The sequence below is a fragment of the Prionailurus viverrinus genome, chromosome D1, assembly GCF_022837055.1.
Source record: "Prionailurus viverrinus isolate Anna chromosome D1, UM_Priviv_1.0, whole genome shotgun sequence".
NCBI lineage: Eukaryota > Metazoa > Chordata > Mammalia > Carnivora > Felidae > Prionailurus > Prionailurus viverrinus.
Genome location: NC_062570.1, coordinates 70,887,020 through 70,908,671, shown reverse-complemented (window position 1 = coordinate 70,908,671; position 21,652 = coordinate 70,887,020). Strand labels below are relative to the sequence as shown.

Sequence of the window (21,652 nt, the reverse complement as noted above, 5' to 3'; positions counted from 1 at the left end):
GATCTCAAGGGAATTACGTTGCATGAAAAAACAATCTCAGTGGTTACATTGTATAGTTCATATATATTACATCCTTGAAATGAAAAAAATTACAGAGATATGGGAAGTTACAGACTTGCCAGAGATTAAGGAAGGAAGTGGCTGTGACTGTAAAAGGATAGCAAGAGGGATCTTTAAAAGTGTTCTGTATCATTTCTGGTGGTAGTCACATGAATCTAAATATGGTAAAATTGCATAGAACTAAATACACAAGTGAATGCACGTAAAACTGGTGAATCAGAATGAGGTAAGGACTGAATTATATCAATGTCAATCTCTTGGATTTGGTATTGTACTATAATGATGCAAAATGTTACTACTGGAAGAAACTAGTGGGATAGTATATTGGATCTCTAGATCACAATTATTTCGATGAAAAAAAATTTTTTTTTAATGCACGGGTTTTGAAGAGCCTTCTTAGAAAGTGCTATAAATGGGTGACTTTCATGATATATTCTGGGTGCTTGAAGAATTTACATTTTGCTTGATGGTTCTAAAAATCTCAAATAGCTAGATTCTGGATACATGGGGCAATATTTGTATTGTCTTCCTAACTGAAGTGAACCTATTAAGGGCAAGTTATGTCAGATGTCTTTGTATTCACAGTATTTTGCTCAAGGGTTCAAAAAAAATGTTTAATGATAATTGGGCAGAAAACCTTTGCTGGGAAGATGCTGTGTGGGGGCACATGGAACCTCAAATGGGCAAAACTGAAGGTGCCATGGCTGATTGTAGCTGTAGCAATTAGGTTTGTGGAGACAGGTAAAAATCCTTTAAAATCGTTAATCTCCCTTTGTACGTTAAAAAAAAAAAAAGTTGATTTCTTGGGTGCTCAAAAAGGATGGTGAAAGGGACCATTACGAGATAAAGAGTGGCCTTGATGTTCCAGTAAACCCAGCCTAACTGCAGAGGCAGAGATTCAGACTACTGGAGAGGAGACGTTAAGAACTGAAATGGATCTTCATAGAATCTAGTGTTACCTATTAGAAGAAATGAGGCGACTTTCCCAAATAGTAATTAGTTACTTTCTCTGTTTTGTTAGTGGGTGAACTAGAAAATGGCTTCCAGCTCCCAGTCTGGTGCTCTTTCCCCCTGGACCACACAACCCTATTTTCCTCTTTCCGGGCACCTCCTCCCTTGCCTGTTGCAGTTCCTGAAAGAAACAATTTCTAAGTACCGCTTAAATAACCACAGCGCTTAATTCGACCCTTGGCTTGCGGGGAAAGCTTAATGCTTCTCCAGTCCCCAACGTAGTCTAAAACAACCGTGGACTAGAGGAAGAAACTTGCAGCGTACTTGCAGAGCGCAAGCGCAGGACAGAGAAGGCATGTCCTCTCTGAGTTGCCGTAGGCGCTAGGTGGCTTGGCCTCGTAACCCCCACCCCCTTCCACGTCAGCCGAAGACTGTGCGGAGCGGCGGCTGCTGCTGCGGGTTGGAGCCGGAGTCGACGGTCCCACCGTTGCCCTAGCTGCCGCCCCTTGGAGCCAGGTAGCGGGCTACAAGCCCCCAATCTCGGAGGCGTGTTGGGCCGGGCTGAGTCGGAGGAACTGGCTCTCTGGCGGGAAGATGAGGAAGGGGAGCGACTAGGCCGCTCGCGTCCGGGCCTGGCCAAGTGGAACGGGGGGCTGGGAAGCTCTGGGCCAGACGCCCCTTCCCGTCCTTGCGTACTGACCAGGGGTCTGATCTCTTCCCGGGCTCCGGGACTCACCATTCCAGGGCGGGGGGCTGCCTTGCAGGAGGAAGAGGAGGGGTGGGGTGCAGCGCACCCATTGACCCTCGGACACGCAGTCGCGTCCACCCCTGAACGCGAAATGTTTGCAGGTTTTTAGCTGAGTACTCGTGCGCAGGTCTCTTGAGCAGTTCAGATTGTGTGTTATGTTCAAAAATCATTGTTCTGTTAAATGGTGGGGTGGGGCTGGAGGACTGTCACTGTATTGTGGGCCTTAGTGTTGCAGTACAGCATTCTCAAGCCCTGGGCGGGTTTGTGGGGTGGGAGATAATATACCTTAGACCGAGGCAGACAGTGTTTTTTATTGTTAGGCATTATTTTTATGGGACCACATATAAACTGATCCCACTCTTCTAATACTTTAAACTCACTAGCCAAACGGAATGAACTTTAGACAGTAAAGATCACAATAGTTACTGGTTGTGTTTTTGGTTTTTTACTTGTAACGATAGCCTTGTATTTCTTTTTCTAGATTTTCTGGCATCTATCATCCTTAAGTCTTGTATCGAGATTTGATTATATCCCGAAACCATGACGGCTGCTGAGAACGTGTGCTATACGTTAATTAACGTGCCCATGGATTCGGAACCACCATCTGAAATTAGCTTAAAAAATGATCTAGGTAAACTCTGATAATATTTTGAAAATTAAATGGAGAAAAAAATGAAAATAAAAAGCTCCTTTTCATTTCAGGTTTCTTTGTAATTAGAAATACTTAATTTTGTCTAAATACTGTTTTCTAGGATCTCTTTAATAGACCTTTGGTCTTACTGAAAATGGAAACTTGTTACATTTAGGCTTGCAATATTGGTTTTTGGAAATAACATCTCAATTTGTCTTAGTAAAGCAAAAGATATAATAGTTTAGTTGTTGGATATAACATAATGGCTTGTGTAGCTTAATATGTTACGCTGAAGTATAGCTGACAGTTTTCTATAGATAACAGGTTGAGAATGTGTACTTGAATGTCTTAGTTTCTTTGTGCACTGAACTTCATATTCCTTAGCTTGTAAAACCAAAAGAACTTTGTTCTTTTGGGTTCGCCACCTATTGAACAAATGAAGCCAACCCTTTTTCAAGCTTTTGAGGTTTAAAAAAGTTTAAGCTTTTTTAAAGCATTTTATACAAAAAGAAAACAAGTGGATTTTAAAAGTGTATATTCTGTCTCCTTTTTGTGAGTGATTCTGTCAGAAACATTTTTTTAAAGCAATGCATTCCAAAGTAATAATTCTTGTTTCATTGAACTACTGAAAATAAGTTTAACCTACACTGGTGACTCTAAGAATAGAGTGAGAATTATGCTTCAAATCTTGGAAATATCTTTTAGAAGATAATTTGCAGTTTGAAAGGAGACAATATTTTACTTGCCTCATTCCACCTCTTAATCAGCAGCATTGACTACCTCCTGATTTTAGGCTACTTAACATTAGGTTTCTACTGAGATCTATTTTTAGAGAAGGAAAAAGAAACCCTCCTTTATGGCATTTAAACCCATACCCCTATATACAAAAGCTACATTAGTTCCTTTTTTTTCATGTTTATGTAAGATAGTAGAATGAAATGCAAATTAATAAATTTTCATTACTTTTTTTTACATTTTTCTTTAAAAAAATTTTTTTAATGTTTATTTTAGAGAGAGGAGAGACAGAGCGTGAGTGGGGGAGGGGCAGATAGAAAGGGAGACCCAATCCCAAGCAGGCTCCAGGCTCTGAGCTGTCAGCACAGAGCCCCCACTCAGGGCTCAAACTCATATACTGTGAGATCATGACCGAGCCGAAGTTGGACACCCAACTGATTGAGCCACCCAGGTGTCCCATTTTACATTTTTCTTAAGGTTTATTTATTTTTAAGAGAGAGCATGTGAGCGCTAACGGGAAGGGGCAGAGAGAGAGACAGAATCCAAAGCACGCCCCAGGCTCTGAGCTGTCAGTACAGAGCCTGATGCGGGACTGGAACTCACAGATGGAGAGATCATGACCTGAGCCGAAGTCAGACACTGAATCCACTGAGCCACCTAAGCACCCCACTATTTTTTTTCTTAAAATTTAAAAGTTTTCGCTTTTAGACCCTAAAATACCGAGGTTATAGATGGGAAGATAAAGAACAGAATCTGTCCTTAATTGTAACAATATCTTTTTTTAATTGCAGCTGCCTTAATTACCTTCCCCTTACCAAGAAAGAAATAAGTAGTCTTAAATCTCAAATTTTATGTGTATGTGCATATATATATTTAATGTTTATTTCTTTATTTTGAGAGAGACAGGGAAGCGGAGAATCCCAAGCAGGCTCCTCAGCGCGGAGCCCAACGTGGGGCTCAAACCCATAAACTGTGAAATCATGACCTGAGCAGAAACCAAGAGTTGGTCACTTAACCAAGTGAGCCACCCAGCCGCCCCTGCTGTATATTTTTTACTGTATCTCAAAAGAGTTGATATGAGAAAAAGTTTAGAAATAGTTTCCAGTTAGAGTAACAAATACTTTTTTGTTTGGTGATATATTGAGTTATTTTATGCATACTTTTATTAGTCAATGGATATGAGTTCTGATGACTTTACATTACCCGGAGTAGGAAGTACTTGGTTTATTTTGGTTTATTTGTTAGTAGTGTCATAAAGGACAAGAAGTTCTGAAAATTTTGAAGATATAGGAAAAAAAGTATCCTTTACCTCACTTTGAATTGTTGGAATAAGTGGAAATTGGGGTTAAGAGGGCTGGAAATATAAATGATTGTAGATTTTTTACAGGTTTTCTATTTAGTTACCAGTTAGAAGTTTCTGCTAAACTTTTAGAATTTGCTAATTTGGGAAAAGTAGTAAAAAAAAAAACTGGAACAAAAGACATCAGCATTATAATGATACAGTTTTATGCCTTTTGGACTTTGTATCCTTTATGTTATCAAACAGATTAGGAAAAAAAACTTTTCTTTTTTTTTTTATATTCAGGAAGCTTCCGGACAGAGATAAAACCTGTTTAGGCTCACAAATCCAACTTTAGCGACTTAAAACTTTGCCCAGTCTGTCACCTTATCATAGTTTTTGCTATCAGCTTCTGTCACCTCTCCTGATGCTTTGTTTTTGTCATCCTCACAGACTTAAAAACTGAAGGTTTGCACAGATTGATTCTTCATCATTTTTCGGTTTCTTGAGTTGATGTGGCACATACCAAGTTTTTCATATGTAGCAGGATAATACTCTGAAGCAGGGAGAGATGCATGAGAAATTGGTCTGTTTTAAAAAAAAATTTTTTTTTTTTTAACGTTTATTTATTTTTGAGACAGAGAGAGACAGGGCATGAACGGGGGAGGGTCAGAGAGAGAGGGAGACACAGAATCGGAAGCAGGCTTCAGGCTCTGAGCCATCAGCCCAGAGCCCAACGCGGGGCTCAAACTCACGGACTGTGAGATCATGACCTGAGCCGAAGCCGGCCGCTCAACCGACTGAGCCACCCAGGCGCCCTCTTTTTTTTTTTTTTTTTTTAACGTTTATTTATTTAAAAAAAAATTTTTTTTAACATTTATTTATTTGAAATTGGTCTGTTTTAAACAAAAATGTTTTTTTTTTGTTTTGTTTGTTTTTAGCAAAAATGTTGACACTTGTGGGATGGATACATTTGGCAAGAACCTTTACTGTGATTTAGTCCAAATATTTGAAGATATTCTCTAGTTTGCAACATGTAAAAATATCATACCAAGCTAGTAATAGATAAATAGCCTTAGGGGGCTAGAGAGAAATTTTGATTTACCTGCTATGATTCTTCCAAAGCTTAAATTTTTTCTGTAACTCTACCAGCTGGTCTTTCACAGTTTCTTGTCTCTTTGGCAACCACAAGAAACTCTTTATTTGATAGCCACTGAGCTCTAACTGCTGGAACTATATTTCTAGTTTTATTCTGTTCCTCATGATAACTCCTTGAAATTATTAAAAACTTTTGTCATCCCTCTTTGTTGTTCCATCTCCTAGGTAATTTATTTCTGTGATCTAAACAGTTGTATTGGTGTACTTGCCTCTTACATTCCCTCCTTCAAATTTGTGATACAAGAGATTTTACCCTGAATTCTTCAATTTGCAGTGATAATGATATGAAATTATAGGTTGTTTTGCATAAAATAGTTTATAGTATAAATTGTTTTATGCTAAGTAAGGACAATAAACTTATTTCTTAAACGTGTCATCCTTAATTCTAAATAGTGGCTTTTCCTGTAGTACATTGTAATTTTCTTCCAATTTCTAAGGTGATTTCTTAAGATCCTGAAGTTTTATAGTCTGTAGAAATATGATGGGATTTTGGAATTAATCTAGTGTATTAGTTCCCAGCCTTTTGAGTTTGAAGATCTAATGTTGAAAAAAATGCCACTGATCTTCCTCCTCCTTCCCCTCATGATAGTGGTTGTGGTTTTGATTGAGGAAATACTAACTAAAAGCCACTTTGAATTCAGAAGCACTTATCTTAACATCTATTTATACTTTGAAAAATAGCTATATATGTGTTTGAGAAATGCATTGTTTGGTATACCTGTAGATTCATGGCTTCTGCAGTAATTCCATGGGTTAGGGACCAGAGATCTAATCCAGTGCCTTCATGTTATATGTGAAGTATGAGGTTTGGAAATAAATGACTTGTGTAAAGTCATTCAGCTTATTTGTGGCAGAGATAGGTGGAGAGCCCTTGCCACTCTATTACATTACCTTTATTGCCATTACTGCTAATAAAGTGAGAAAACGTTTTCTTAATTGTAAAATTATCTGAGGAATTTTCCTTTGACATGTGTGGTTTTTTTTCTCTTTAATCAGAAAAAGGAGATGTGAAGTCAAAGACTGAAGCTTTGAAGAAAGTGATCATTATGATTCTGAATGGTGAAAAGCTTCCTGGGCTTCTGATGACCATCATTCGTTTTGTACTACCTCTTCAGGATCATACCATCAAAAAATTACTTCTAGTATTTTGGGAAATTGTTCCTAAAACAACTCCAGATGGAAGACTTTTACATGAAATGATCCTTGTTTGTGATGCATACAGAAAGGTAAACCAAACCATGGTTATTTCTGATTATTGCTTTGATTTTTGATTGTAAAATTGGTGGAATGGGCTTAGTTTTAATTTTTAAAATTGGATCTTGGGTAAGATAGAAGTTATTGATATTTGGAACTGAAGTTGTAAGTTACTGTAAAAAGTTTTATTGTTAATTTCTTTGGACATTTTCCATACATTTTTATGTGTTCTTAATAAAAAATAGTGACACATAGAATATGAGACATTGCTATGATAAGTAAAAATTGATTTGACAGGGGCACCTGGGTGGCTCAGTGAGTTAAGTGTCCGACTCTTGATTTCGGCTGAGGTCATGCTCTCACAGTTCATGTCAGCTATCAGAGCAGAGCCTCCTTGGGATCCACTCTCAACATTTCCCTTGCACATGTGTGTGTTCTCTCTCTCTCTCTCTCTCTCTCTCTCTCTCTCTCTTTCTCTAAAAAATAAATAAATAAACTTTAAAAGAGAAAAATTGATTAGACAGGAATCTAAAGGAAATTGTCTGGTAATCTAGATCTTTTTCCTCAAACCTACTTTCTTATTTTTTACATAGGAAAATTTTGCACTTAAAAATTGTGTGTTTTGTAAAATGCTGGAACTCAATATTTCATATTTAAATTTTATCAGGATCTTCAGCATCCTAATGAATTTATTCGAGGATCTACTCTTCGTTTTCTTTGCAAATTGAAAGAAGCAGAATTGCTAGAACCTTTAATGCCAGCTATCCGTGCTTGTTTGGAGCATCGACACAGCTATGTTAGAAGAAATGCTGTTTTGGCCATCTATACTATCTATAGGTAAGTAAAGGTACACCTGCGGCTTAGTTTTGTGAGGATTGTTTAGTCTTTTAGCCTAGAGGTTCCAAAGCAGTTACTTGCAAGTCATATGTCTTTTACAGGTAATGTTTGGTTTGGCTTGAACAGTATTTTTTTCTTAATATCATTATATTGTCATCATTGAAAAGATCTGACAACACTGGGTCCTAGTTTCTGTTTGACAACAATATGCTGATATTGAATGACACTAGCTCCCTTTAAATAAGTTATACACTCTCTAGTTTACAGTGCCTATTATTCTTAACTATGGTAACTTCAGTGCGCTTAATTAATTTATTAACTGGTTTTGACCAGTTAACCTGTTAGGTCAAGTTAACCCTGTAGGTTTTGAGTTTTTTGACCCTGGTTTTGAATTCTCTTTATGTGGAATGTGGTTCTTGTCTTTTTACCCTTAGAGGCATAAGGAGGGAATTTTTTAATGAGAAAGGTTGCAGTTCTCAACTGACTCCTGTTCTTGGAAAGCTGAAGATTTTGGACTTTAACAATGATTCAGAGAACCAGTTAGATAAGGCTAGAATGCTTGGTTTTTACAATCACTGGTGTTAATCCATTTAGAAGTAGGATGTGATTTTTGTAAATGTCTTTGTACTTTAAGAGTTGATTGTTAGGTAATTTCACAGTTTTCTTATTATTACATGAGATTTTGTTATCTGTTAGGGAAGTGGTATTCTGGTTAATAATGTAGAGTTCTTTGTAAGTTACCGTACAGACTACACAAATATCAGAATTTAAACTAGATTGCACACACAGAAATTAGTACATTTATAAGACAGTTGGAAATTTGAACACTGTATATGATGATATTAAGGAATTTTCGGTTTAAGGTATGATAATGGTATTATGATTACTTTTTTTTTTTTTTTTTTTTTTTTTTTTTCTTCAACGTGTTTATTTATTTTTTGGGACAGAGAGAGACAAAGCATGAACGGGGGAGGGGCAGAGAGAGAGGGAGACACAGAATCGGAAACAGGCTCCAGGCTCCGAGCCATCAGCCCAGAGCCCGACGCGGGGCTCGAACTCACGGACCGCGAGATCGTGACCTGGCTGAAGTCGGACGCTTAGCCGACTGCGCCACCCAGGCGCCCCTATGATTACTTTTTTTAAAAGAATGCTTAATATGCTGATATATTTACAGAAAAATGATAAGTGGTCTGAGATTTGCTTCAAAATATTATGGGAGAAGTGGGCAGAGGTATAAGTGAAACAAAAATGACTATAAATTAATAATTGTTAGGTGATTTTTTTTTTTGTAATTTTTAAAAATTTATATCCAAATTAGCATATAGTGCAACAACGATTTCAGGAGTAGATTCCTTAGTGCCCCTTACCCATTTAGCCCATCCCCCTCCCACAACCCCTCCAGTAACCCTCAATTTGTTCTCCATATTTATGAGTCTCTTCTGTTTTGTCCCCCTCCCTGTCTTTATATTATTTTTGTTTCCCTTCCCTTATGTTCATCTGTTTCGTCTCTTAAAGTCCTCATATGAGTGAAGTCATATAATTTTTGTCTTTCTCTAATTTCACTTGGCATAATACCCTCCAGTTCCATCCACGTAGTTGCAAATGGCAAAATTTCATTCTTTTTGATTGCCAAGTAATACTCCATTGTATATATATATCACATCTTCTTTATCCATTCAAACATCGATGGATATTTGGGCTCTTTCCATACTTTAGTTATTGTTGATAGTGCTCCTATAAACATGGGGGTGCATGTGTCCCTTCAAAACAGCACACCTGTATCTGGTGGATAAATGCCTAGTAGTGCAATTGCTGGGTCGTAGAGTAGTTCTGTTTTTAGTTTTTTGAGGAATCTTCATACTGTTTTCCAGAGTGGCTGCACCAGCTTGCATTCCCATAGGTGATGGTTTTTAAGCTAGTATTCATTATTCTATACACTGCAAGTACTTAATTTCCAGAATAGGAAGTTAGTAAGTAAATAAATATAGTGCATAATTAGTAAAATTCAAGGTACTATTTTTTTTTTTCTGATAATTTTTTTAAGTTTATTTATTTCTTTTGAGAGAGAGTGTGAGTGAGCAAGCAGGGGAGGGGCAGAGAGACAGTGAGAGAATCCTATTCAGGCTCCATACTGTCAACACAGAGTCTGACATGGGGCTCAAACTCACGAGATTGTGCCTGGAGCTGAAGTCAGGAGTTGGGACGCTTAACCAACTGAGCTACCCAGACACCCCTCTGATAATTCTTAATGAAGAATCTTTTAGTACCTTGAGATGGTCATTATGAGCATTGATGTTATATTCCTAAAGTATATGAAAGACAATTATTAGAGATACTCAGGTGATAGATAGCATGTGGAATAAATCACCTTTTTCTTTATTGGACTAGAAAACGTATAATTTGATAATTTAATAGATGAAAATATAAGTTTGTGATTCCTACCCATGATTTAAAAAAAATTTTTTTTTTTAATGTTTATTTTTGAGACAGAGACAGAACATGAACGGGGGAGGGGCAGAAAGAGAGGGAGACACAGAATCGGAAGCAGCCTCCAGGCTCTGAGCTATCAGCCCAGAGCCCAACGCGGGGCTTGAACTCACGGACTGCGAGATCATGAACTGAGTTGAAGTTGGACACTTAACCAACTGAGCCACCCAGGTGCCCCTCCTACCCACAATTTTAATTGATTTAAAGTTCTAAAGGCAGGGCACTGGGGTGGCGTGGTTAAGTGTCTGACTCTTGATTTTGGCTCAGGTCATGATCTCATTTAATGAGATCGAGTTCCATGCTGACAGTGTGGAGCCTACTTGGGATTCTCTCCTCCACTCTGTCTGCTCCTTCCCTGTTCGTGCTTTCTCTCTCTCTCTATCAAAATAAATAAAAATAAACTTAAAAAAAAAAAAAAAAACCCTTTAAAAAAAGTTTCAAAAGGTAAAACAATTGATCGTGTTATAAAGCTTGATAAAGATTAATTTTGAGTTACTAAAATAACAGTTTTTTATTAAATATGAATATTACCTGTTTTATTTCAAGGAATTTTGAACACCTTATACCTGATGCTCCTGAACTGATACATGATTTTCTGGTGAATGAGAAGGATGCAAGTTGTAAAAGGAATGCATTTATGATGCTAATTCATGCAGATCAGGTGAAGTACTTTTTAAAATATACTTTTGTGTCTGTAATTCAATGAGAATTAAAAGTACTACATAGTCCTAATCAAATTTTTTAGTAATTTTGTTTATAGTAGAATTGTTTGTATATTTTGGGGTTTTTTTAGACTTTGAACTTGATTTGTGTAAAATAGTTTTTCTTAACCCCTCTCCCGACTATTGCTTATACATATACTTTAAGTAAACATTTGAGAGATATTTAATAATAGCCACTTGACAGTTTTTCCAGATTGAAATTATTATGGTTCTATTTTGTGGCACTCTATTTTGGGGCTTTGAACCTGTTTTTCCTTCTGTTGATGTAGCTCTAAAACGGCTTAACAGAGAAAAGTAGTAGCTTTGTATAGGGTTTGCCCTGAGCCTGAAAGAAGTGTGGCCTTCAGCATAGATGTGTATACTTATTAGGCTCTTCAAATTTCATAAGTTGGTGTCAACTCTACATCCAGCTCTGCTGGTACTGAAAGTGAATGGGTCTGCTGGTGGCTTGGCAATCACTCTTCATACTTTGGTGGCATCTAATCTTGGAATTTTTGCTATCCAGTATTATCAAAATGTGGAAAATAATATGCTTGAAGACTGAAGAATAGGGACTGTATCCATTTCTCTGAAATCTAGATGCTGTCATTTTATCTTTGTGAACAAGATTATAAGAAAGCTGCTTATTTAGGCCAGAATGTTTTGTCCTCTTGTAGTGTTGGTTTTATTAACCTGTATATTTGGTGTTATGCACTTTACCTACATGCGGGCTGGGGCGGGGACATAATCAGAAAAAGTTCGGTGAAATTTTCTGATACTTTTGCTGTGGAGATACTGTTGAGGTCATAGTTTTCTATATCACACATTCAGTATATGAAAATCAATGAGATTTTTCTTTTAGGTCTTAGAAATAGGAATAACTATGCACCTAAATAGCTGGTTTGTTTTGATTGTATGGGTACTCTGAGTCATATAACACATAGTGGTTTTTCTTTTCCATTTAGGTGCTAGAAAATCGAGACCCCAGATTTGTGGCCCATTTCTAGAAAATGTATTTTTCTTACATTTATGTGTTAACCTTTTTTCCCCCTTCTTTTAATTTTTCTTTGCCCTGATTGCCTCATTTGTTTTATATTCAGTTGTGTATGTTTAAGGTTGCACCAATTAAGTCCTTTTATTGAGTGAAGTGGAATTTAATAAATACATTTTTATTTTGTTAGGATCGAGCTTTGGATTACCTAAGTACTTGCATTGATCAAGTTCAGACATTTGGAGACATTCTTCAGTTGGTTATTGTTGAACTAATTTACAAGGTAAGACTCATCTATAAGGGGTAAAATAAACTTCAGGAGTTTAAGACAAGGTTAAATCATCTCTTTCTGGAATGCTGCTTATTTGCTGGGATAATGTTTTAGTAGTAGAAATATTTTATAGCATTGCCTGTGAAAGTCTTTTTTTCTTTTCCCTTTGGTTTATTTTGTTTTCCAACCACTCCTGTTTTTCTAAACTTCCGTAAAGAATTCTATTAAAAACTCATGGCTTGACCCAATACAGTTGCAGAGAAATCATTGTGCCCTGTTCCGTAACTGAATAGATTGTGAATCAGGCTTTGGAATAAAATTCAAGTCTTTTCTTGAGTACACACCAGACTACTTTGGACATCTAAAAACAAACCAGAAAAGCTTTAAATACTTACTGTGTTCCTTGTTTGTAAAAGAGAATAGAGAGACTTTAAATATGTCAATATGACATTGTAGGCCATTAAAACTAGGTAAGAGATTTGGGTTTTAAAATGAAGTGCTTTATTGGAAACAGTTAAATTTTATATAGCCTTAGAAAGAATTGATTGCATTTTAATATTCTGATAAAAGATGTAATAACATCCAGTTTTGCTATTGATACCATTCATTGGAGGACAACGAAAATATACATCAGGAATGACTTTGCTAAATAGGATGACACTAACAAAGTACCTAGAGCAGACACTGCTGGTTACAGCTGTCTTTGATTCTGAAAGAAAAGAGCCCCTTTCCATACAGGGTACCAGTCATTTGGAACTGGCATTTAAGTTGAAACCAGAGCTGTAAATATATACAGTAAAACCTTGGTTTGTGAACATAATTCATTCCAGAAACATGCTTGTAATCCAAAGCACTTGTATATCAAAGTGAATTTCCCCATAAAAAATAATGGAAACTCAGATGGTTCATTCCACAACCCAAAAATATTTATATAAAAATGATTATAGTACTGTAACATAATACAAAGTAATAAAGAAAATACAAAATATAAAGAAAAATAAATTAACGTGCATTACCTTTGAAAATCTCCATGGCCAGTGTCAGGGAGACAAGAAAGGAGGGTTATTGTGTAGGATGACTTTCACTATCACTAACAGAATCACTGCTACCTATTGGCTCAATCGAATCTTTTTCTTTTCATGCAACTTTAACAAGGAACCTATCCAGTGACACTTGCTTTTGCCTCCTTTTGAGGATTTTGCGGAAATGTGACATTGCATTATCGTTAAACAGATTCATCACTCACACTGCTACAGCCTTATTTGGGTGGGGCTTTTCTATAAAATTTTGCACGGTTTCCCACATTGTACACATCTTCCTAATCTCTTTCGAAGTGAGGTATTCCTCCGCCTTTTTCTCTTCCTCTTCTCAGAGGAGATGCAGATGTAGCCTCCTTATAAAATCTTGCAGGTTCGGCTACTTGTATACCTCATTCGTACTTCTCAATGATTTCCTTCTTAACTTCCACTGTAATCATCTCCTTCTTACCGCCTTTCTTTTCAACCTTTTTCTGCCTGGGGGCCATTGTATATGCTCGCACGGATGTTGACTACAGTACAGTATTAGTAAACTCTTGTCATAGAGTGTATTTAATGTAACTTCCAATAAGGCAACAAAAGAAAGGGTCTGTATCTGCAGGCAGCCTGACCTAGAATGAAGCAAAGTATTCCTAAGCTTACTCTTGTATGGAAAAGGAAAGGTCTGTCCATAGGTGCTTTGAAGTGACAAAAAATACACTAGTGCCAGTTGTGGGCACCTTCCAACATTCTGAAAAATCACTGATTTCTGCCAAACACTGTGGCCTGAGATGCATCCGAGCATGGAAGATGATCACTCACAATCCATCATCGAGAGAGAGAGAGAGAGAGAGAGAGAGAGAGAGAGAACCATTGGCTCAATTATGATCATGTGACATTTGGTGTCACGTACTACTCATATTGCAAGACTTCGCTCATTTATCAAGTTAAAATTTATTAGAAATGTTTGCTCATCTTGCAGAACACTTGCAGAACAAGTTACTTGCAATCCAAGGTTTTACTATAGTTCCTTTTAATTCATTTTATGGTTTAGAGATGCCACTTAGGTTCTCAAAAATAGCGGTTCTCTGCTATTCAGAGACTTCTTGGTCTAACAGAGTCCAGGTTATAGTAAAAGGGAATAGCTTCTGAGTCTTGCCTGAATGAGAGAGATTTGACTGTACATATTTTAGAAAATCTGACAGAAATATCAACATCAAAAAAAAAATATTTGCTTTATAGGTAAAGGTATTAAAATATATTTAGGACAACATAGAAAATTAGTTGTCTCCACAGAATGGAATATAGTTCCCAATAAGAAGTAGTAGTACTTAAAAAGGGGGTTATCTTTCTTGCTTTAAGAACAGATATTTTCCTTTTATTAGCTATTGAGATTGATATCCGTTATGTTTTCCTTTTTGGCATTACATCTGGAATAAAAATTTAGAATCAAATTTAATATCACTTGGTTAATAATTTGTCCTTGATTTTGTTACCTACATTTTCTATTTCATTTGTGTATAGTACGCATATCTTTTATTATAAACCATTTGAAAACCTTTTGTGAGAGTATTTATGACTGAATGAATAAATGAATGAGTAGCTATAACAATTATCCAAAGTAAAACCTATTTCTTTCTGAAATTACCAGCCACGGTGTCTCATCTCAGGTTGGCTGACATCTTCAGATGCCCTTATAAGACTATTCTTAGCTTTCAGATGATAAGAAGTAGCATCCCGTAAGCTGACAACTATAAAAAATCTGTTTGAAAGCAAGTATCCCTGAAGTCCGTTGAAACCTAAATGTTTCCTTCTCCAGGTCTGTCATGCTAATCCATCAGAAAGGGCTCGTTTCATTCGCTGCATCTATAACTTACTACAGTCATCTAGCCCTGCTGTAAAATATGAAGCCGCTGGAACATTAGTGACACTTTCTAGTGCGCCCACTGCAATCAAGGTACTGCTTATTTCTTTTGGTGCCAGTTGGATGATACGTATGCTGTCTTAGCACTATGATTTAGTGGCATTGCAGTTTACTATGTGATTACATGGCACAGAGACAACAATTTATAAATGTTGTGAACTTATTAGATTCCTTACATACTCCAATGTTGTTTTCTTCCTTCCTGCTTTTGTATATATATATATATGTGGGGAGAAAGAGTGACAGAATACTAATATTTCTGGTTTCTGGAGAATGATGAAGATTTTAAGATCACTCTCCATACTTTAATTACCTTAAAACCTAGATCTGGGAAATGAATTTTAGATTCTACATGATGGATCCTAAAAAGAGTGCATATTTTCAATAATGGAGTATTAAGTTTTCTCTTTAATTTACTGTATCAAGACTGCACGATGAACTTCTAATATATTCAGAGAATGAATTGTTCTATAAAGCCAGCTTGTATAAATAGGAGACTTGATTGCTTTAGCTGCCAAGACTTAGAAGAAAAAATTTTCTGGGACACCTGGGTGGCTCAGTCGATTAAGCGTCTGACTTCGGCTCAGGTCATGATCTCATGGTTCGTGGATTCGAGCCCTGCATCGGGCTCTGTGTTGACAGCTCGGAGCCTGGACCCTGCTTCTGATTCTGTCTCCCTCTCTCTCTCTCTGCCCCTCCCCTGCTTTCACTGTCTCTGTCTCTCAAAAATAAATAAATGTAAACAAAAAAATTAAAAAAAATTTTTTTAACTCTATTTTGAAATAATTTTAGACTTACAGAACAACGAAACAACAAAAGTTGTAAAAGTAGGACAAAGTTCACCCTTCACCAGCTTCCCATAATGTCTGTGTCTTGGATAGCAATTGTATAATTGTCAAAATTAAGAAATTCCCATTGGAACAATAATATTGTTAACTAACAATAGTATTGTTAACCAGTTTTCCCCACAAAAATGTCCTTTTTTGGTACCAGGATTCAATCCAGGATCCCACATTACATATAGTTGTCATGTGTTAGTCTCCTCTAATCAGTGACACTTTCTCAAGCCTTTTCTTGTTTTTCATGACCTTGACACTTGAAGAGTAGTGGGGTCACTTTGTAAAATGTCTCTCTCAATTTGAGTTTGATGTTTTCTTATAGTTAGATTGAGGTTATGCGTTTTGGGGAAGAATACTGTGGAAGTGATACACTTTTCTCAGTGTATTAGATCAAGGAGTATGTAATGTTAAAGTATTATTAGTGGTGTTAACCTTGATCAGTCAGTGAAGATGGTGTCTGGCAGATTTCTCCACTGTTGAGTTATGATTTCTTCTTTTGTAATCAGTAAATAACATGAGGGGCTGCTGGGTGGTTCAGTCAGTTGAGTGTCTGACTTCAGCTCAGGTCATGATCTCACAGCTTGTGAGTTTGAGCCCCATGTCCGGCTCTGTGCTGACAACTCAAAGCCTGGAGCCTACTTTGGATTCTCTCTCTCTCTCTCTCTCTCTCTCTCTCTCTCTCTCTCTGCCCCTCCCCCTCCCCCACTCACACTGTGTGTGTGTGTGTGTGTGTGTGTGTGTGTGTGTGTGTGTCTGTCTGTCTGTCTCTCTCTCTCTCTCAAGTAATAAAACATTAAAAAAAAAACTGTAATCCATAAATAACATGGGAAGATACTTTGAAATATCCTATTTCTGCTCAGACTTAAACCAAATAATTTTAGCATTTCTGTACAGCATTTTTTTTTAATGTTTATTTATTTTGAGAGAGAGCGCATGGAGGAGGGTCAGAGAGAGAGGGAGAGAATCCTAAGCAGGCTCTGCACTGCCAGCACAGAGTCTGATGTGGGACTTCAACCCACGAACCATGAGATCGTGATCTGGGCTGAAATAGGTAGTTGGATGCTTAACCGACTGAGCCACCCAGGCTCCCCTGTACAGCGGTTGTTAATGTGATATTTTAATGGTGGTTTTCTATTTTCCTCATTCTACATTTAATAATTGGAGTTCTGCAAGGAGGAGCTGTACTTTTTCCTCCCTCCCCCTTTCTTTCTCTCTTCATATTAGCATGGCTATTTCATTCTGTATATTGTAGTCATTTTATTGGTCATGTTATTCCAGCTTTGGTCATTGGGAGCTCTTTCAGGTTGTTCCTTTGTCCTCTGCTTTTAATGAGTCAGGGTAATTTTTATGGTCTTAATTTTTCTGTACTGTAATGCAGGTGTGTTAGACTTTGCACCTAAACTAAAAGATACTCAATAGCTATATTTTAGGGAATACTCTGTCTGCTTTTTTCTACCTTTTCCTTAGTTTCGACTCTTAATTTTTTGACTGTTGGTATTTCTACCTATAGCAGCCCCTTTTCATTATTTTAATTTGTGATGCTTCTTAACTTTTTTAAACTTGAAAATGAAATTTGTTAGAATTTAGGAAATAGAGGGACATATTCCTTTGGGGAAAATACATAAAGTTTTAGTACAGTAGTAGTGAATATATTTTGGCTTCTTAGGGGCTTTTTTTCCTTATCTTCAAATTCTGTGTTTAAGATGGGTGTGTGCTTAAAACACGTTTCTTTTTTTATATAGGCTGCTGCTCAGTGCTACATTGATTTAATTATTAAGGAAAGTGACAACAATGTAAAGCTCATAGTTCTGGATCGATTGATAGAATTAAAAGAGCATCCTGCTCATGAACGAGTACTACAGGTAAACATTATCTGGAAGAGAAAAATCCTAGATAAAATCTTTTTCAAGTTGAGATAATACTTAAGCCTTGCTGTCTTGGTTAACATAAATTCTTGAATCACTCCTTGGCCTTTTGGCTAAGATCAAGTGTAGTAACATAAATTCTTGGAGACTGGGCAGTTTAAATTTTGGTCAACTAAGATGTAACTTTTGAATCACCATAGTCTTTTGGGGTATTGTCTTTGCCATAAAAAATTTTTTTCTAAAATGAATTAATGTTATTTTATATGCTATTTGTACTGCATTGGATATTCTTAGTAATAGAAATACACGCATTTTAATTTGGATATATAATTTACAGTTTGTGAAAAATAATTATTCCAATTGATTGAAAATAAAAGGTAATTGAATTGGGGGCACATGGGTGGCTCAGTTGGCTGAGCATCTGACTCTTGATTTTGGCTCAGGTCATGGTCTCACAACTCGTGGGTTTGAGCCCTGCTTTGGGCTCTGCACTGAAACTGTGAAGCCTGCTTGGGATTCTCTCTCTGCCCTTCCCCTGTGTGTGCATGCATGTGCTCTCTCTCTGTCAAAGTAAATAAACTTAAAAAAAAAAGATAATTGAATTCTATGGAATTATCAACATACCTATTTAATCTGTGAGAATAATGATTGTTATAAAAGTAAAGCCCCATGACAGCTAACTCCAATGCTATCCCGGATCAGAGCAACAACAAAAAATTTACAGGACATTTTTGGGACAGTTGGAGAAATGTGCATTATAGACTGTGTATTAGTTAATATCATTGTTCCCAGTGTTAAGTTCTCTGAATTTGATCATTGTACTGTGGTTATGTAAGAGCTTGTCCTTCTTTGGAAATGTACATGACAATGTTTAGGGGTAGAGTTTGATAAAGCATATGCAACAGAATTAACAACTGGTGAATGGGGCTCCTGGGTGGCTGAGTCGGTTAAGCGGCCGACTTTGACTCAGGTCATGATCTCACGGTCCATGAGTTCGAGCCCCACGTCAGGCTCTGTGCTGACAGCTTGGAGCCTGGAGTCTGCTTCCGATTCTGTGTCTCCCTCTCTCTCTGGCCCTCCCCCGTTTGCGCTCTCTTTCAAAAATGAATAAATGTTTAAAAAAATAAAATAAAATAAAATAAACATCAATATTTAAAAAAAAAAAACAACTGGTGAATGTAAGTGAAAGTTACACAGGAATAGAGTTTTAGAACTTTTTTATCAGTGAAATTTTTTTAAATAAAGTTTTAAAGAAGTAAAATCATGTGTAAATTAGTTTTGCTATATTTTAAACATGTTTTTAAGTTTATTTGTTTTGAGAGAGAGCGCACGCATGAGCGAATAGGAAGGAGGGGCAGAGCCCCTGACAGCGTGGAGACCGATGCCAAGCTCGGTCTCCTGAATCGTGAGATCAAGATGTGAGCAGAAATCAAGAGTCAGACGCTTAAACCGACTGAGCCCCCCGGGTATCCCTAGTTTTACTATATTTTAAAGTATATTCCTTTAAAACATATCTTCCTGCAGAGCAAAAATAATGTTATCACATTTAATGAAATTATTGATAGTTTCTTAATATTATCCAATGCCAACTCCAAAGTCAGATTTTCCCAGATGTCTCTGAAATGTACTTTTGTTTAGCTTGTCCAATTCTTGACCATATGGCTTACCTGATTATGTCCTTATGTCTCAGTTGGAGCAGTATTTTTTTTTTCATGACATGGGCTTGTTGAAGAGACCAGACCAATTGTCCTGTAAGATGCTCTTCCTTGTGTGGGTTTATTTAATGACTTTCCAGTGATGTCATTCAGTTTGTTTCTCTGATTCCTATATTTCCTGTTAACTATATGTTTGATCTAAAGCTTGATAAAGAATAAATGTTTGTAGTTTGCATCATATGTGATATTATATACTTCATATTGCATTACATCAGGATACCCCAGATATCTGGTTCTTCTACCACTAGTGATTGTATTATTGATTAAAGAAGTAAGGTGGTGATAGATACCCTATTGTGTGGTTAGGATTTTTTTCTGTTAATATTTGTGTTAATTCTGGAGTTTTTGTTCTTTCTCAGGATCTAGTTATGGACATCCTGAGAGTATTGAGCACACCAGACTTAGAAGTACGCAAGAAAACTCTGCAGTTAGCACTGGATCTTGTTTCTTCTAGGAATGTTGAAGAGGTAAAACAAAACTCTGAAAGAAAGCACTGTTGTAAGCTGTCAGGCCAAACATGGTATAATTCCCACTTAACTTTTATTTGGTTCTCTAGCTGGTTATTGTTCTGAAGAAGGAAGTGATTAAAACAAATAATGTGTCTGAGCATGAAGATACTGACAAATACAGACAACTCCTTGTGAGAACATTGCATTCCTGTTCTGTCCGATTTCCAGATATGGCTGCAAATGTTATTCCTGTGGTATGTAATTCCAGTGACTTTAATTTTGAAATTCTCTAAAAGAATGAAAAGAGTTACATAGCACTTAGACTCTGGAACCGTCTAGTAGATTCACTAAATCTTGTGGTCAGACAGGATCTTGATGTTCACTGTTAAGCTCAGAAGGTTAAGGACTCTGACTTCTTTCTCTTACATCTACATCAAAAACGTAAACAGGGCGCCTGGGTGGCTTAGTCGGTTAAGCGTCCGACTTTGGCTCAGGTCATGATCTCACAGTCTGTGGTTTCGAGCCCTGCATTGGGCTCTGTGCTAATAGCTCAGGGCCTGGAGCCTGCTTCAGATTCTGCATCTCCTCTCTCTGCTCCTCCTCCACTCGCACTCTGTCTCTCTCTCTCTCAAAAGTAAATAAACATTAAAAAAAAAAAATTTTTTTTTAATTAAAAAAAAATTTTTTTTTTTTTTAATAAAAAAAAAAAACTAAACAACGGGAGTGCCTGGGTGGCTCAGTCGGTTAAGCGGCTGACTCTTGATTTCAGTTCAGGCCATGATCTCAACGATTCATGAGTTCAAGCCCCCTGTTGAGCTCTGCACTGACAGCGTGGAGCCTGCTTGGGATTCTCTCTCTCTTTCTCTCAAAAATAAATAAGTAAACAAACAAACATTTTTTTGTTTTAAGTAAATACAGAAAAACACAGTGATGAATACTTACATGTATTATTATAATTGATGTTTGTTACAATTACCTGTGGCAAAATTATGCTGTGTATATGTGATTCAGTAGGGCAAATAAGTATTTCTCTCAAATAGTTTTATCTCTTTACAAATTGAAGGATTTAGAGGCACCTGGGTGGTTCAGTCAGTTAAGTGTCTGACTTCGGCTCAGGGCATGATCTCAGGGTTCTTGAGTTCGAGCCTCACGTCGGGCTCTGTGCTGACAGCTCAGAGCCTGGAGCCTGTTTTCAAATTCTGTGTCTCCCTCTCTCTCAGCCCCTCCCCTGCTCACACTCTGCCTCTCTCTCTGTCTCTCAAAAATAAAACGTTAAAAAAAAATTTTTTTTTAAGTTGAAGGCTTTAGGGGCATCTGGGTGGCTCAGTCAGTTAAGTGGCCAGCTCTTCATTTCAGCTCAGGTCACGATCTCATGGTTCGTGGGTTTTAGCCCCGCATTGAGCTCCGCACTGACAGTGCGAAATGTGCTTGGGATTCTCTCTCTCCCTCTCTGCCCCTCCCCTGCTCACTCTCTCAAACCAAAAAAACAAAAAAAAACAAAAAAAAAGTTGAAGGATTTAGTTATAGGAAAAATATATATACCTAGAATCTTTGGCTTCTGTCACTGTCAGATAAATGAAGTATGTTATTATAATTTGAAATTGTATTTTTGAACTTCAGATTTCCTCTGAAATGATTTTGCTTTCAGTTACAACTGAGGTGTATCCAATTAATTTATTTTGAGTTGTGTATTTCCAGCTTTTGTTTTATAGTGAGTTTTTTTGTAGTAAACTTGGCTGCACAAAAACCAGAAAAGACATTGTGACTTTGTTTACATAACAGTACTTGTCTCTCAACATTT

The 21,652-nt window shown here is 37.0% G+C and overlaps 1 protein-coding gene across 1 annotated transcript in view; it reads left to right on the top strand.

Annotated features, from left to right (window-relative positions):
• Positions 1-1,389: 1,389 nt before the first annotated feature.
• Positions 1,390-21,652, top strand: part of COPB1 (COPI coat complex subunit beta 1) — a 36,062-nt gene continuing 15,799 nt past the window's right edge. The window contains exons 1-10 of the mRNA XM_047878208.1: positions 1,390-1,527; positions 2,241-2,390; positions 6,559-6,788; positions 7,424-7,593; positions 10,627-10,741; positions 11,963-12,055; positions 14,879-15,016; positions 17,565-17,684; positions 19,762-19,869; positions 19,959-20,105. Of these exons, the coding sequence (XP_047734164.1) occupies positions 2,300-2,390; positions 6,559-6,788; positions 7,424-7,593; positions 10,627-10,741; positions 11,963-12,055; positions 14,879-15,016; positions 17,565-17,684; positions 19,762-19,869; positions 19,959-20,105 (1,212 nt within the window). The 5' untranslated portion in view covers positions 1,390-1,527; positions 2,241-2,299. The remainder of the gene's footprint in view (positions 1,528-2,240; positions 2,391-6,558; positions 6,789-7,423; positions 7,594-10,626; positions 10,742-11,962; positions 12,056-14,878; positions 15,017-17,564; positions 17,685-19,761; positions 19,870-19,958; positions 20,106-21,652) is intronic.